This window comes from Bufo bufo, chromosome 9, assembly GCF_905171765.1.
Source record: "Bufo bufo chromosome 9, aBufBuf1.1, whole genome shotgun sequence".
Classification (NCBI taxonomy): Eukaryota; Metazoa; Chordata; class Amphibia; order Anura; family Bufonidae; genus Bufo; species Bufo bufo.
This window is the reverse complement of record NC_053397.1, coordinates 29,507,595-29,523,039: the sequence shown is the minus strand read 5'-3', so window position 1 is coordinate 29,523,039 and position 15,445 is coordinate 29,507,595. Positions and strand designations below refer to the sequence as shown.

At 43.7% G+C, this 15,445-nt stretch overlaps 1 protein-coding gene across 2 annotated transcripts in view; it reads left to right on the top strand.

The window, feature by feature from the left end:
- The window catches only part of PTPRG (protein tyrosine phosphatase receptor type G), a 494,056-nt gene that overhangs the window by 460,740 nt on the left and 17,871 nt on the right, over nucleotides 1-15,445 (top strand). For both annotated transcript variants that reach the window (XM_040407763.1, XM_040407764.1), the window contains 5 exons: nucleotides 2,280-2,415; nucleotides 5,899-6,045; nucleotides 7,687-7,780; nucleotides 10,773-10,849; nucleotides 12,675-12,803. In XM_040407763.1, coding sequence (XP_040263697.1) covers nucleotides 2,280-2,415; nucleotides 5,899-6,045; nucleotides 7,687-7,780; nucleotides 10,773-10,849; nucleotides 12,675-12,803 — 583 coding nt within the window. The remainder of the gene's footprint in view (nucleotides 1-2,279; nucleotides 2,416-5,898; nucleotides 6,046-7,686; nucleotides 7,781-10,772; nucleotides 10,850-12,674; nucleotides 12,804-15,445) is intronic.

Genomic DNA, 15,445 nt, shown 5'->3' with positions numbered 1-15,445 from the left:
CAGCAAGAGTTCTTTACCTGTGAGGGCTGAAGAAGTGACCACCTGCCTCTTGACTGACAAGGCCGGATATCTTTCCCGGACCTGACAGTCTCAGACTTGTGCCGTTTCTCTGGCAAGAGCAAAAACTGTGATTCCAGACCAGTGACTGTTCAAGCGCCAATACCAGGAAGTGTAGCCGTGCATGCGCAGTTGCTGCTCTAGTAGTGGAAGCAGAGCCTCTGCACTTGTGCCGCTACTTATCAGGGCCGGGTGAGATTACTCGGGTGGGCGCTTCTTCACCTGTGGGGACAGACACTCACAGGTAAAGAACTCTTCATAATGAGACAACAAATGAAAGGGGTGGTCCCATCTTGGACATTGGATGCATATTGCTAGAATATGCCCCCAATGTCTGATAGGTGTGGGTCCCACCTCTGGGACCCACACCTATCCTTAGAACAGAGTCTGCAGAGTGCAGGAGGGCAGACTGCGCATACGCGGCTGCCCTCCATTTATTTCAATGGGGCGGCCGATATAGCCAAGCTATTTTCTGTAAGCCCCAAAGAAGTGAATGGAGCAGTGGCTGCGCTTGTACTCCGTTCTAAGTATAGCTGCAGGTCTCAGAGGTGGGACCTGCACTTATCAAACATTGAGGACATATCTTAGCGATATGCCCCCAATGTCCAAGATGGAACAACCCCAGAGTGGGCTCATTCCTAATAGTCAGTCTGCTTAAACATACAGTTTGGTCGATATATATTTGGACAGTGACACGCATCTTGTATTTATTACCTGTTTGCTAAAACATAATGCAAGTTATAGATACATAATGGACATGGACATAAAGTCCAGCCTTTTAGCTTTCATTTGAGGGTATCCACATTAAAATTGGAAGAATGGTTTAGGAGTTTCAGCTCCTTTTATATGTGGCACCCTGTTTTTAAAGGGACCAAAAGTAATTGGACAATTGACTCAAATGCTGTTTCATGGGCAGGTGTGGGCAATTCCTTCATTATTTCATTCTCAATTAAGCACATAAAAGGCCTGGAGTTGACTTGAGGTGTGGTGCTTGCATTTTGAAGATTTTGCTGAGAAGTAAACATGCGGTCAAAGAGCTCTCCATGCAGGTGAAACGAGCTATCACATCAATTGATACACTAGTAGGAGTGGCAAAATCTACAGTTTGGTACATCCTGAGAAAGAAATAAAGCACTGGTGACCTCAACAATGCAAAAAGACCTGGACGCCCACGGAAGAAAACAGTGGTGGATGATCGCAGAATAATTACCATGGTGAAGAGAAACCTTTTCACAACAGCCAACCAAGTGAACAACACTCTCCAGGATATAGGCGTATCAATATCCAAATCTACCATAAAGAGAAGAATGCATGAAAGTAAATACAGAGGGTTCACTGCACGGTGCAAGCCACTCATAAGCCTCAAGAATAAGAAGGCTAGACTGGACTTTGCTAAAAAAACATCTTAAAAAACCAGCACACTTCTTGAAGAACATTTTTTGGACAGATGAAACCAAGATCAACCTCTACCAGAATGATGGAAAGAAAAAAGTATGGTGAAGGCATGGTACAGCTCATGATCTCAAGCATAATACAGATGGACAATGACCCAAAACATAAACCCAAAGCAACCCAGGAGTTTATTAAAGCAAAGAAGTGGAATATTCTTGAATAGCCAAGTCGGTCACCTGATCTGAACCCAATAGAGCATTTCACTTGTTAAAGACTAAACTTCAGACAGAAAGTCCACAAACAAATATCAACTGAAAACTGTGGCAGTATTAAAAAGGAGGAAACACAGCGTCTGGTGATGTCCATGAGGTCAAGACTTCAGGCAGTCATTGCCAACAAAGGCTTTTCAACCAAGTATTAGAAATGAACATTTTATGTAGAATTATTTAATTTGTCCAATTACTTTTGAGCCCCTGAAATGAAGGGATTGAGTTTAAAAAATGCTTTTGTTCCTCACATTTTTATGCAATCATTTTGTTCAACCCACGGAATTAAAGCTGAAAGTCTGAACTTCAACTGCATCTGAATTGTTTTGTTCAAAATCCATTGTGGTAATGTACAGGACAAAAATTAGAAAAATGTTGTCTGTCCAAATATATATGGACCTAACTGTACATTTATGTTCACCCGGTGAGAAAATCTTTTTACTTTAGTGAATGAGTCTTAAGTGTAAATGAGCATGTTCCTTAATGAGTAACTAAACCCATTGAAGAGTTTTCTTGTGTATTATGACGCACCCTTTGTATCTGCCCCCGTTTTACCTCCTGTAGCGCCGGAGTCGGCAGAACGGGAACATACATTGTGATTGACAGCATGCTGCAGCAGATAAAAGACAAGAGCACCGTTAATGTTCTGGGCTTTCTGAAACACATCAGAACGCAGCGAAACTACCTCGTCCAGACGGAGGTAACGTTCCTGGTTTCTTCTCTCTTAATTGTGTAACAGAAGGCGCTGGCTGAGATGAAAAGCAAATGCGCTCATGTTTTCATCTGAAGATGACAGTACAGTGTTTGCAGCGCTCGTCTGTAAGAGGGTGGGTTGTTTCCTCCGGAGGGATAAAAGCATGGTTGTCATGTGGGAGGCAGTATCCACCTTCACTTCTCACGAAGCAAAATATGCAGCTTTCTATTTTTCATGCAATACATTCTTTATCGCAAAATGATGCCGACACTACATGAATTGGCTGACTGTCTATCATGGCCAGGCGGGTGGTGTTACTAGAGATGAGCAAAGTTCTGTAAAAAATGTTTTACAAATTTGCTTTGTCGAATTTTACTGAAAAATTACTTTGTTACAAAGCTCATTTCTTTGTAAATAGCGGGTGCAATGACAGGGAACATAGATTGCGCCACCCCCCTGTTATTGAACCCCTCAGATGCCGCCTTCATCACTGATCGCTGCATCTGAGATCCATATTAAAGCATTTTAGTGTTTGCAATAAAAAAATAAAAAATAAATGAAATTGTACTTACCTCATCCATTTGATCGTGAAGAGGCCGCCGCGGCCATCTAGCTTGAAGATCCAGCATGAAATCTCGCCTGGCGCTTGATAGCGTCATCATGTCAGCCGGCATGTTGACATCATACGTCACCGTACACGAGATTTCGCACAGGGTTCTTCAAGCAAGATGGCTACGGCGGGGTCTTCATGCTCAAATAGATGAGGCAAGTATGTTTTTTCTTTTGTTTGTTTGTTTTACTACCATTTCAGGGGAAATAGATTTGTTGCCACGAAGCATGAGGAAATTCGGCTTCGTGGCCGATCTTCAGATCTAAGGGCTCTTTCACACTTGCGTTCTTGTCTTCCGGCATAGAGTTCCGTCGTCGGGGCTCTATGCCGGAAGAATCCTGATCAGTTTTATCCTAATGCATTCTGAATGGAGAGAAATCCGTTCAGGATGCATCAGGATGTCTTCAGTTCCGGACCGTAACGTTTTTTGGCCGGAGAAAATACCGCAGCATGCTGCGCTTTTTGCTCCGGCCAAAAATCCTGAACACTTGCCGCAAGGCCGGATCCGGAATTAATGCCCATTGAAAGGCATTAATCCGGATCCGGCCTTAAGCTAAACGTCGTTTTGGCGCATTGCCGGATCTGACGTTTAGCTTTTTCTGAATGGTTACCATGGCTGCCAAGTCCTGGCAGCCATGGTAAAGTGTAGTGGGGAGCGGGGGAGCAGTAGACTTACCGTCCGTGCGGCTCCCTGGGCGATCCAGAGTGACGTCAGGGCGCCCCCCACGCATGGATGACGTGATCACATGGACACGTCATCAATGCGCATGGGGCGCTCTGACGTCATTCTGGAGCGCCCGGGGAGCCGCACGGACGGTAAGTATACTGCTCCCCCGCTCCCCACTACTACTATGGCAACCAGGACTTTAATAGCGTCCTGGCTGCCATAGTAACACTGAACGCATTTTGAAGACGGATCCGTCTTCAAATGCTTTCAGTTCACTTGCGTTTTTCCGGATCCGGCGTGTAATTCCGGCAAATGGAGTACACGCTGGATCCGGACAACACAAGTGTGAAAGAGGCCTTAGTCCACTTCCTGAATTTCGATTTGCTCAACACTAGTTGCTACCATTAAAGGGGTAATCTGGGATTTTATTATTGATGGCTTATCTTCAGGATAGGTTATCAATATCAGATCGGTGTGGGTCTGATTCCCGATACTGGCACCGATCAGCTGTTGAAAGAGGCCGCTGTGCTCACCAAAGCTTCAGTGAGCGCTGCAGCCCCACACTGTAGATTGTATACTGGCTGTGTTTGTTGGTGCAGCTCAGGCCCATTCATTTGAATGGGAAGGAGCTGCACCTAGGTCATGTGACTGATGTACGATGACGTCACTGGCCTAAGAAGGGACCTAAGCACTCATAGAGCTCCAGGGCCTCTTCAATCAGCTGATCGTCTGGGGTTCCGGGACACAGACCTCGCCGATCTGATATTGATGACCTTTTCTGAGGATAGGCCATAAAAATAACCCCTTATATGTGTGTTGGAGGGGGGGAGGGGGGGGGTTGGCAAACTCCCCCACTCAGCTGGAACTGTAAAGGAAAGATTGATTACCTGCTTTTTGGGCGTTGGCACCCCACTCCTTCTCCTGCAGACCTGCTTTGCTCCGCTGGGCTCCCTCAATATCAACATCCAGTTTGACATCGCTGCAGCCAATCACTGGCCGTGGCGGTGATCGGGTCCTCTGACGTCATGACAAATGGTCCCGTGACGCAAGGGGATCCGGTCTCCAATGATTGGTTGCGTCAATGTTTAACCTGGATATCGACATCAAGGGAGTCCAGTGGAGCATCTCAGGCAGGAGAAGCAAGTAAGTCATCTTTCCTTTATGGGTCCAGATGAATTGGCAACTCCCCATCCCCCTTCCAATTCGTTCACAACCCCTTTAAGGTTACCTTGTTGTTATCCTTTGATCTAATAAAGATCCTCTGCTGGGCTTTTCTGCAGGGGAAATGTAGTATTACGTGACGGCCTGGCCTGCCAAAGCGGGAGACGCTGATACTTAGGCCTCTTTCACATGACCGTATGGCTTTTTCAGTGTTTTTGCGGTCCGTTTTTTTACGGATCCGTTGTTCCATTTTTTTGTTTCCGTTGTGTTTACGTTTCTGTTCCTTTTTTCCGTTCCGTTTTTCCGTATGGCATATACACTATACAGTAATTACATAGAAAAAATTGGGCTGGGCATAACATTTTCAATAGATGGTTCTGCAAAAACAGATACGGAAGACATACGGATATATTTCCGTATGTGTTCTGTTTTTTTTTTTTGCGGACCCATTGAGCCACGGAGCGTGATTTGCGGGCAGTAATGGGAGATATTCTATCTTTTAACGGAACGGAAATACGGAAACAGAATGCATACGGAATACATTCCTTTTTTTTTGCGGAACCATTGAAATGAATGGTTTCGTATACGGAACACAAAAAACGGCCCGTAAACGGGGGGAGAAAACGGTCGTGTGAAAGAGGCCTTAGGGGTTCTCCACTCTGGCAGTTTTAGCAGTTTGTGTTGAGAGCGCCAACTTGTGTTGTCCTGCAGCTCTACTGCAAAACAATGCATTTCCTTATGTCTAATGAACGTGCCATCCAATATTTTGTAGAGCGTGATCCTGCAGTCCTCCGGAGCGTTACACTGTGCGGGCGCATTTATTCTGCCACTTGCACAGTACCACACCTGTCCACAGGTTGTGTGTGGTATTGCATCCCAGCCGCATTTGCTTCAACAGAACTGAGCTGCCATACCAAACATGGACAAGTGTGGCGCTGTTCCCGACAGAAATCCGCTATATTCTGCCAATCTTGTGTAACCGCTTTCTCTTTTCCACCTTGTTGATGTCTTCAAAGAAAAACCGACTCTTGCGTTTCTTTCCTTCTTCCAGGAACAGTACATCTTTATTCATGATGCCCTTTTAGAGGCTATTTTGGGAAAAGAGACGGAAGTGGGCTCCAACCAGCTGCACAGCTATGTGAACACCATCCTGACACCTACAGCAGGAGGCAAGACTAGGCTGGAGAAGCAATTCAGGGTAATGATTTCGCAGGAGCGTAGAATAAAAAAAAACAACAACAAAAAAAAGTTGTGATTGATACTCGCCAGGTTAAAGGCATATAGCTCTGATAGTTTTAACCCCGCGATTCTCTCTCTGCTTCATCTGAGTAGAGATTTGTTGTACTCATCAAATATTAAATTGAGCCGTGCAGTGAGAAAACGATTGAGTCCCTGCAGATAAAATTTCACCGCTCAGCGTCTCTGAACTCATTCAAGATGCTTGTGAGGATGCAACTGCTACCTAATGTGTGAGCTCCTCTGCCCATGTCCCTATGACAGCACTTCCTGTCTCTGTGCCCTGGCAGCTCAGACTGATGACGCAGGGCCTTAGAGTAATCAGAATCCACATCCTCTTAAAAGGGGTTGTCCGAGAGTGTAACATAGTTTCCATTAGGCCAAAATCAATATATACTTTGATCTATAGCTTCTCCTGTATTCCCTATGTAGTAATAATTCTGGAGCATTTATTCTTATGACTCCATGGTATGCAGTTCCTTTATAATTCCTCCTAGAAGTTCTGAATAATTTTTCAGCCTTTTTTGCAATAAAGGCCCAGACGGATGTTACCAGTGGGGGATGTGTCCCTGCACAGTCTGATACTATCCAATCCGTACTGCCAGTGTCGGACTATGCAGAGACACACCCCAACTTGTAACACCCATCTGGATCTAAATTGCAAAAGGCTGTAAATTCATTCATAACATCTAACAGAAATAATAAAGGAATGGTAGAACGTAGAGTCATAAGAATAGATGCTCCATAATGTAAAATGATAGTAGTTGCTATAACAGACATGTCGGCAGAGGTGACAGGTCGTCTTTAAAAACAACACAAAAAAAACACCTGTTCCAGGTCCAGTGCCAAGTTCCTGTCTCCACCACTTCTGGTCCATGCTGGACCGGAAGTGTGAAATCCCATCAGGACACACGTCATCGATGCAGGCCAATCCCCCTTTAAAATCTACTCGCCTTTCCTTGTTCCTGCAGTCCTCTTCACTCCCGGGCAAGTCTAAGGACATCTATGTAACAAAGTTGGAAGTGATGAGGATCATAAGCTGCCTGACCAAGAAGAAGGGAATCTGGTCTTTGGGCCTGTATTCTTTTCAGGATATAATGAAGGGGATCATAAGCACCAATTGGGATTCAAATACTGTTGTTTGGGGCATAAGTGGGTGGGACATACTGTAAGTTGAAACTTCAGATGTCCCTTCTTAAAAATTGGCAAATATGGATGATACTGATCTGCCAGATCACAGGGTCAAGAAGTGTTGTTGGAGGACACTGTCACGCTACTCTGCCTAGAACTTCAAAACCCATCCACCCACCCTGAGAAGGAAGGCGTAGCAATGTTGGTCTGGTGCTGCGTCCCCTTCGCTGTTTTACCCTGCTCACCAGCCGTGTAGTCACTTCATACTGTAGATCGGTGGGGTTCAGAGAGATCAGACCCCCACCAATCATAAAATGATGGTTGGCAATTACTATATAAGATGGGAACAGCACATTAACTATATGGGGGATGTTAAGACTTCCTTTGTTACATTTTGAATCTAAAAAATTCTTAATCAGGTCAAAAAAATTCCCTTTTCATCTCTAATCTCTAAATCTTTTATATCTTTCAGCTCGTCACACAGTGTAATGCAAAGTACATCGAATGCTTCAGCGCCCAGAAAGACTGTAACAAAGAGAAGAACAGAAACTCATCGGTCGTGCCATGTACGGACATAGCGGTGATTGGTTGAGCTTCTGGTGTCATTTTTTAATAATATATACTGGTGAAACTCGAAAAATCTGAATATTGTGCAAAAGTCCATTGATTTCAGTAATGCAAAATAAAAGGAGTTGCATTAATGCAGCTTAAAATTAGAATTTTGTAAAAAGTTTCAATATTCTAGGCTCAAAGTGTCACCCTGTAGTCAGCTAATTAATCAATATTCCCTGAGCAAAGCGGACCTCAAAATTGTGACTTTGGGGTTTCATAAGCTGTAAGCCATAATCATCCAAATTATAACAAATAAAGGCTTGAAATATCTCGCTTTGCCTGTAATGAGTCTCATATGTTAGTTTCACCTTTTACTGAAATAAATGAATTTTGCACGATATTCTAATTTTTCTAGTTTCACCTGTATATGTATGTGTAACGATCAGGTGTGTATGGCCATACATGCTTGTCGTCTCTGCCACTGAACCATTCTCCAGTTCGGAAGATCAGTCTCCCCCCCCAACCATAATCTGATACAGCGTGTTCACTTCTGGAACCCCAGCAATCAGCTGTAATCTTTTGGGGAACCCAGAAGCAAGTGTTCAGTTTCCCTGCAGTGCCACCGCAGGGTAAATGGAGTATTACACAATTCCCATTCTGATCAGTGGGCTGTCAATGTAATGCATGGACATATTGGGTCCTCCAGAGTAAGAAACGCTCTTTGTAGCCTCTCTTGAGGAAGATAAATCCCTTACATATGACTCCTGCCATGATACTTGATGCTAGATTTCCTAGCAGGTAGTTTTATATTGGATGGGACTGTACAGAGACTAAGGTTGCACAATCCCGTGGTGTTTTGTGAAACGAATGTCAAATGGAAAAAGTTGCGCCGCCTGCAACTTTTTCCAGCCTCCATGTTTAGATAAAATTGCTCATACTGGGATAAGGTGGATTGGGAAATCAATGGATTCCTATGGTCCACAATAATACAGGCCAGTGGGGCTAATTTACAATACCAATCATAGCCCAGTTTTTAGGGAAAAGGGAACATTTTTCTCATCCTGGACAACCCCTTTAATTAAAAAGGTAGGAGTACAGTTTTTTTTTCATTGACCATTCCTTTTTTATGAAGTTTTTTTCTTTATGAAGGGCTTACCGCGCATCACTGGAGATATTAAATAACACTTGTGCTGCTCCACTCCTATGAAATCAAATATCTCTTTGCTTTTGGGTACAGTATATTGAGTTATGTATACTATGTTATTACAAGAGCCAGGCGGTATTTCTGAAAGAACATTGAGATAAGCAAGTTGTTCTGACTTGGGGGAAATTAGAAGTTGGAAAAAGCAAGCTCTCACTTTGTGTCGACTTAAATATCTGTATACAGAATATTTAATCATTTACTTACCGTATATATCCCCAAATATTCCATAGATATTCACACCAGCTGGGACCAACTGTATAAGATTCTGGTGTTCCTACCAGTAGAGTACATTCAGTACTTGCTTCAGTCTTAAAGGGGTTATTCACCTTTTGGGGGTGTTTGGTCAGACTGCCCCAATCCCGCCTGACCAGACCTACTCCTTTGCTTCCCCACTGCCTGGCTCATGTCCCCCACTGTCAACATCCGCTTTGATGCCACTGCAACCAATGACTGGCTGTAGAGGTGACCTGCCCCCTTGTGTCATGTTAATCGGTGACATGATGCAAGGCGGTCAGGTCACCACTGCGGCCAGTCATTGCCTGCAGTAGCAGCATTAGAGCAGATGTTGACAGCAGGTGGACCTGATTGATGCGGCGAGGGAGCCAAGAATCCAAGACCTGGAGGAGACCAGGAACGATGCATTTGGTCAGTCTTCAGACCTTTTCACATTTTGTTATGTTGCTAAAAATTTTTAAAAAATTTAATTTTCCCCATCGTTCTGCACGGAGTACCCCGTAATGAGAAAGTGAAAACAGAATGTTAAAAATCTGTACTAATATTGAAAACTAAAAACTAAAATCTTGCATTGACATAAGTATTCAGACCCTTTACTCAGAACATAGTTGAAGCACCTTTGACCCAGATAACAGCCTCCAGTCTTCTTGGGTATGATGCCACAAGGTTTGCACACCTGAATATGGGGATTTTCTGGCATTTTTGACTGCAGATCCTCTCTAGCTCTTTGAGGCTGGATGGGCCAGTGGGTTTACAGCTCTCTCCAGAAATGTTCGATTGGGTTCAAGTCAGGGCTCTAGCTGGGCTACTCAAGGACATTCACAGAGTTGTCCCTAAACCACTCCTGTGTTGTCTTGTCTCTGTGCTTAGGGTCATTGTCTTGTTGGAAGGTGATCCTTTCAGCCCAGTCGAAGGTGGACTTTAGTCAAGGTGTAGAAGCATCTCAAAGATCAAGAGAAATGGGAGGCCCTCGGTGCTAAATTTTTAAAGTGTCACAGCAAAGTGTCCATACAAAATTTGAGTTTTTCCGTTTGAATAAATTAGCAAAAAATGCTACAATTCTGTTTTCACTTTATCATTATGGGGTATTAAGTGCAGATTAATGGGGGGAAAACTAGATCTTTTTTAAATTTTAGCACAAGGAGCAATACAACAAAATGTGAAAAATGTGAAAGGGTCTAAACAGACTTTCCGAATGCACTGTAAGTATGCTTTTCTTTGCTGGTTTGCCCATACATCCCAAAAAAGTGATCAACCCCATTAAAGTGTCAGTACAGCTTCTCCTGATTCCCCCATTTACATACACACTCTGTTTGGCCAAGAATCTGTTTCCAGTGGAGAGGGAGGGAAAAGGTGGTGCCAGAAACCTCTGGTGGAGAACTAAAGGATCAGGTGTTGAATTCAGCTGGAGGCCTCCCATACACATCAGATCCTATGCTAGGTTCAGTTGACAGTACTCTAGTGTGTATGGAGGGGGCTTTAGTTTGACAGTTTTAGCTTGTATTGGGTGTAAAGGTATATATCCATATTTTTAACTTCCTTATGGTAATTTATTTCATCTTCTTCAGCTGAACGGGCAAGAGTGGGCCTAGCACCATTACCTGGAATGAAGGGAACAGATTATATAAACGCTTCTTATATCATGGTAAGAAATAGATTTAATGTTTCTTATTGCTAATATGATGGTGAGATTTAAAGGGATTGTCCTCTTTGGACAATACCATTTTGTTTGAAGGGTCTCTTGGTGATGAGCTGAGTGTCCTGCTACTCAGACCTCCAGCAAGCAGCTGTATTCAGTGTGAGAATCTGACAGAAATTGTTCGGTTACGTTACAGCACCCCTGCAGGGGAAGTGAGGTATTACACCATCACCATTTGAAACAATGAGCTGCATGCAATGTATAGGAATGTTGGGTCCTCCAGAGAGATGATGCTCTTTGTAGAGCTTCTGTCTCTGTTTACACTGATGAAAAAATTGACTTGGGGTCCATTCACACGTCCTTGTGTGTTTTGCGGATCCACAAAACACTGACAACGGCAATGTGCGTTCCGCATTTTGTGGACCGCACATCGCCGGCACTTAGTGGAAAATATCTATTCTTGTCCGCAATTGCGGAATAGGACATGTTCTATTTTTTGGGGGAACGGAAGTGCGTATCCGCAATTCCGGATCCGGGCAGCACATCGTGCGGCCCCATAGAAATGAATGGGTCCACAATTCCGTTCCGCAAAATGCGGAACGGAATTGCGGACGTGTGAATGGACCCTTAAAGGGTTTCTGTCATGGGAAAAATAGTTATGTAGCTGACTGAGATTAGCGATGTGCTAATGTCAGCAGTACATAACAGTACGCTTGTTAACTCCCTGCCTGCCGCCGTTTTCTTAAAAAACAGACTTTTATAATATGCTAATGAAGCCTCTAGGTGCTATGAGGGCGTTGCTGCAGCACCTAAAGGCTCGGTCTACCCGCCTTTTGGCACGTCCACTTTATTGACGTCCTTCTCTGCATCGTCATAATCCTGCGCCGTCCCATTTAGTATTTGGCGCAGGCGCAGAGAGTGAAGGACGCTCGGCTGCTGCCAGCTTCCTCACTGCGCCTGCGCCAATTACTTCACAGGCTTCCCCGGCAGGCCTGCCTGGCAGCAGCCGAGCGTCCTTCACTCACTGCGCCTGCGCTGAATACTAAATGGGACGGCGCAGGATTATGAGGATGATGCAGAGAAGGACGTCAATCAAGTGGACGTGGACGTACCAAAAGGCGAGTAGACGGAGCCTCTAGGTGCTGCAGCAACGCCCTCATAGCACCTAGAGGCTTAATTAGCATATTATAAAAGTCTGTTTTTTAAGAAAACGGCGGCAGGCAGGGAGTTAACAAGCGTACTGTTATGTACTGCTGACACTAGCACATCGCTAATCTCAGTCAGCTACATAACGATTTTTCCCATGACAGAAACCCTTTAACACGTGTAAGAAGTTTTCTAAGCTCTGATGAGATATACCGGTATATAAAAAAACAATAACATACAAAACAAAGTAACTAACGGTCATTAAGCCGGGAACAAATGAGCGAGCTCTCCATCGGCCAGTTTCCATCATGGCACCTGACTGACGCCCATATGATACAAGGAGAAGTGATGGTAGCTCTTTGTTACATAGCTCGATGTTTTCTAGCCTCCCGCATGTACAGTTACTTCAGACTCCAGGAATGCGGCCAGGTATCAACAGGTACCACTAACCAACTGCATTACCAGGAATTAAAGGGGAACAAATAATCATTTTAATGTGCAAAGAAGCGTTTAGTCATTTGTTGGTTGGTCATTTGGCACTTTTACCGGATGCAAAGTTTGGGAATGAGCCTTCACTGTGGCGATCGTTCGCCCGATCATCTCCTTATGTAAAAGGCCCTTAACAGTAGATACCAATAAAATCACAATTCTTAAAATGTGTTAACGCTTTGCTGTTCTCGCGCAGGGTTACCTACGAAGCAATGAGTTCATCATCACCCAGCACCCCATGCCACATACGACAAAAGACTTCTGGAGGATGATTTGGGATCATAATGCACAGATCATCGTCATGTTACCGGATAGCCAGAGCCTGGTAAGGACACGTTATGGACATGCTAAAGTCTGTGTTTCAATACATTTCTAAGCCATAGCGGACCATGGTTGGGAAATTGGGAGCCGCACAATATAGGGCCCACTCTAACCACCCTGCCTGTATTCTAATATGGCGGTATAGGCCTTTAAAGGGGTAGTCCAGCCATAGCAATCAATCACTAGGACGTGCTGTCACTTGCTGATCAATAGGGGTCTGACCCAAGAACCGCCTCAATGATCATTAAAGTATAAATGGTCTGAGATCCCTTTGGCATTTTCTCAAGGAGGTGCTCCCATAGACTATAATGACACTGTGGAGCAGGTATATGAAACGGTTAAAAAAAACACCTGACCATAGCAACCAATCACACCACAGCTTTCATTTTTCTAGAGAACATTACAAAATGAAAGCTGTGCTCTGGTTGCTATCGGCAACAAAGGCAGTTTTTAGACTGTTTCATAAGGGTATGTTCACACACTGGGGGGGGGGTAGAGTTATCAAAACTGGTGTAAAGGAAAACCGGCTTAGTTGCCCATGGCAACTAATCAGATTTGACCTTTTATTTTTTAGAGCTCCTTTGGTAAATGAAAGGCGGAATCTGGTTGCTATCGGCAACTAAGCCGGTTCGACTCTACACCATTTTGATACATTTCATTGCTGTTTTTTTTGCCATGGATTTTCCACAGCAAAAATGCCTGATTTAATAACTTCGCCTTTATTAAAATGAGAATAAAAGTTCTCCGTTACGTTGTTCTTGACTTAATACTTGGCGCTGCTGATCTCCGTGTGAAGTGGGTTCTATTCGCATTAATCGGCAGTTTCTCTGTAAAGGTGATCGCGCTGCCGTACTCCACAAATGCATCCGAAAAATCATCAGACTATTGCAGCTTTTTTGATGCAGCCAAACATCAGAGTATCCAACCGGGATAGTCTTTCTCAAAACGATCCCTCTGTGGAAGTTAGAGGTTTGCGCACATAGTCATAAAAAGGTTTATTATACTCAAGTGTATGTCAACCAGCATTGAAATAAAATACATCCAGCCGTAAAGATCTGCCCGACCTAGGTTTCGCCTATTTGCTTCTTCAGGGGCGAGTGTCCTGCGTGTATTTTATAGGGGCAGGACTTAACCGCTCCTTCCTTCATCGCCACGCACTGCAGTGGCAATCCCACATTAAAAACATCACAGTTACACATAAAACTTATATGTAAAAAATAAAAATACATAGGGAGCACTCTTTCTCTCTCTCTCCTTTTCTATGTATTCCTACAAATCCTACTTGTCTTCGTAATCCCCATACTTAGAACTAATGACAGCCCCCTCGTTCACCCTTTTCCATTCATAAAACCAACACGTGATAGGAGACAACCAATAAAGATCTGCGCTGGAGAGGAATCCACCTTTACACCCTTTCAGTTCCTACTCCATTCATAAATTGGTTGCGTGATTTATCTCGCTCAATTCAAACTCGCTTGTCCGCAGTGTTTATTAAAATGGGAATCGCGTAGAGTCCACGCTGATTTTCTACACCGTTTTGGTGCATTTTTTTCAGCTTTCCATTTTTTTCAGTTTCCCATTCATTTCAATGGGAGAATCGGCGCAGATTTCGCTCCAAGATAAGAGCGTGCTGCTTCTTCTTTTTTTCAGCGTGGAAAGAAAGTAAGTTCTGCCTTCCATTGAAATGAGTGGGAGGCTTTTTAGAGGCTTTTTTTTTTTGTTGCTCAGATTCCGCACAGAAAACCCATGAAAATCAGCCCCCAAAAAACGTTGTGTGAACTGACCCCTAAGCATGTTCATTTTCAGTGCTGTTTCTACGCGTAAACCATGACCAGCAACTGCTCGCGGATGAACCCCATTGCATGGCGCTAAATTCATAGGAAATGACCTGAAATTCTGCAGCAGAGATCTGAAGGTCAACCTTGGATTTCCGCCATGGATTCCGTGGCAAATACCCTGCAGATTTTTACGATGTGTAATTTCTGCCACGTGTCCCCTAAATCTGCCTCAGTAATGTTTTATCACGGGGGAGAAATACGGAAGACTGTTTAAAAGAAAAACTTTCCTCATTGTCCATAGCAACCAGTCACAACCCAGCTTTGATTTAATCTTCCACTATTGGAAAATGAAAGCTGCACTGTGATTGGTTGCTATGGTTTACAAAGAGCCTTTCATTTTTGGACTGTTTTCATAAATCTTCTCCTTTTGAATTTTATGTACGTAACATTTTCATTACCTGCAGCTCATTTTCTCGCAGTCATTCAGGAGGGACTTTGACCCGACTGTGATAATTGAAATGTTTAATTATTGCTGGTAACCATTCATCATTACAACCCTTAGCAACCATACGACCCATAGCAACCAATCACAACTCAGCTTTCATTTCATCTTCCCCTATTGGAAAATAAAAGCTGCACTGTGATTGGTTGCTATGGTTTACAAAGACTCTTTCATTTTTGGACCGTTTTTTTATAAATCTTCTTTTGAATTTTATGTACGTAACATTTTCATTACCTGCAGCTCATTTTCTCGCAGTCATTCAGGAGGGACTTTGACCTGACTGTGATAATTAAAATGTACAAATATTGCCGGTAACCATTCATCATTACGACCCTTCCGGGTCCACATAACCGTATCTCTTTGGCA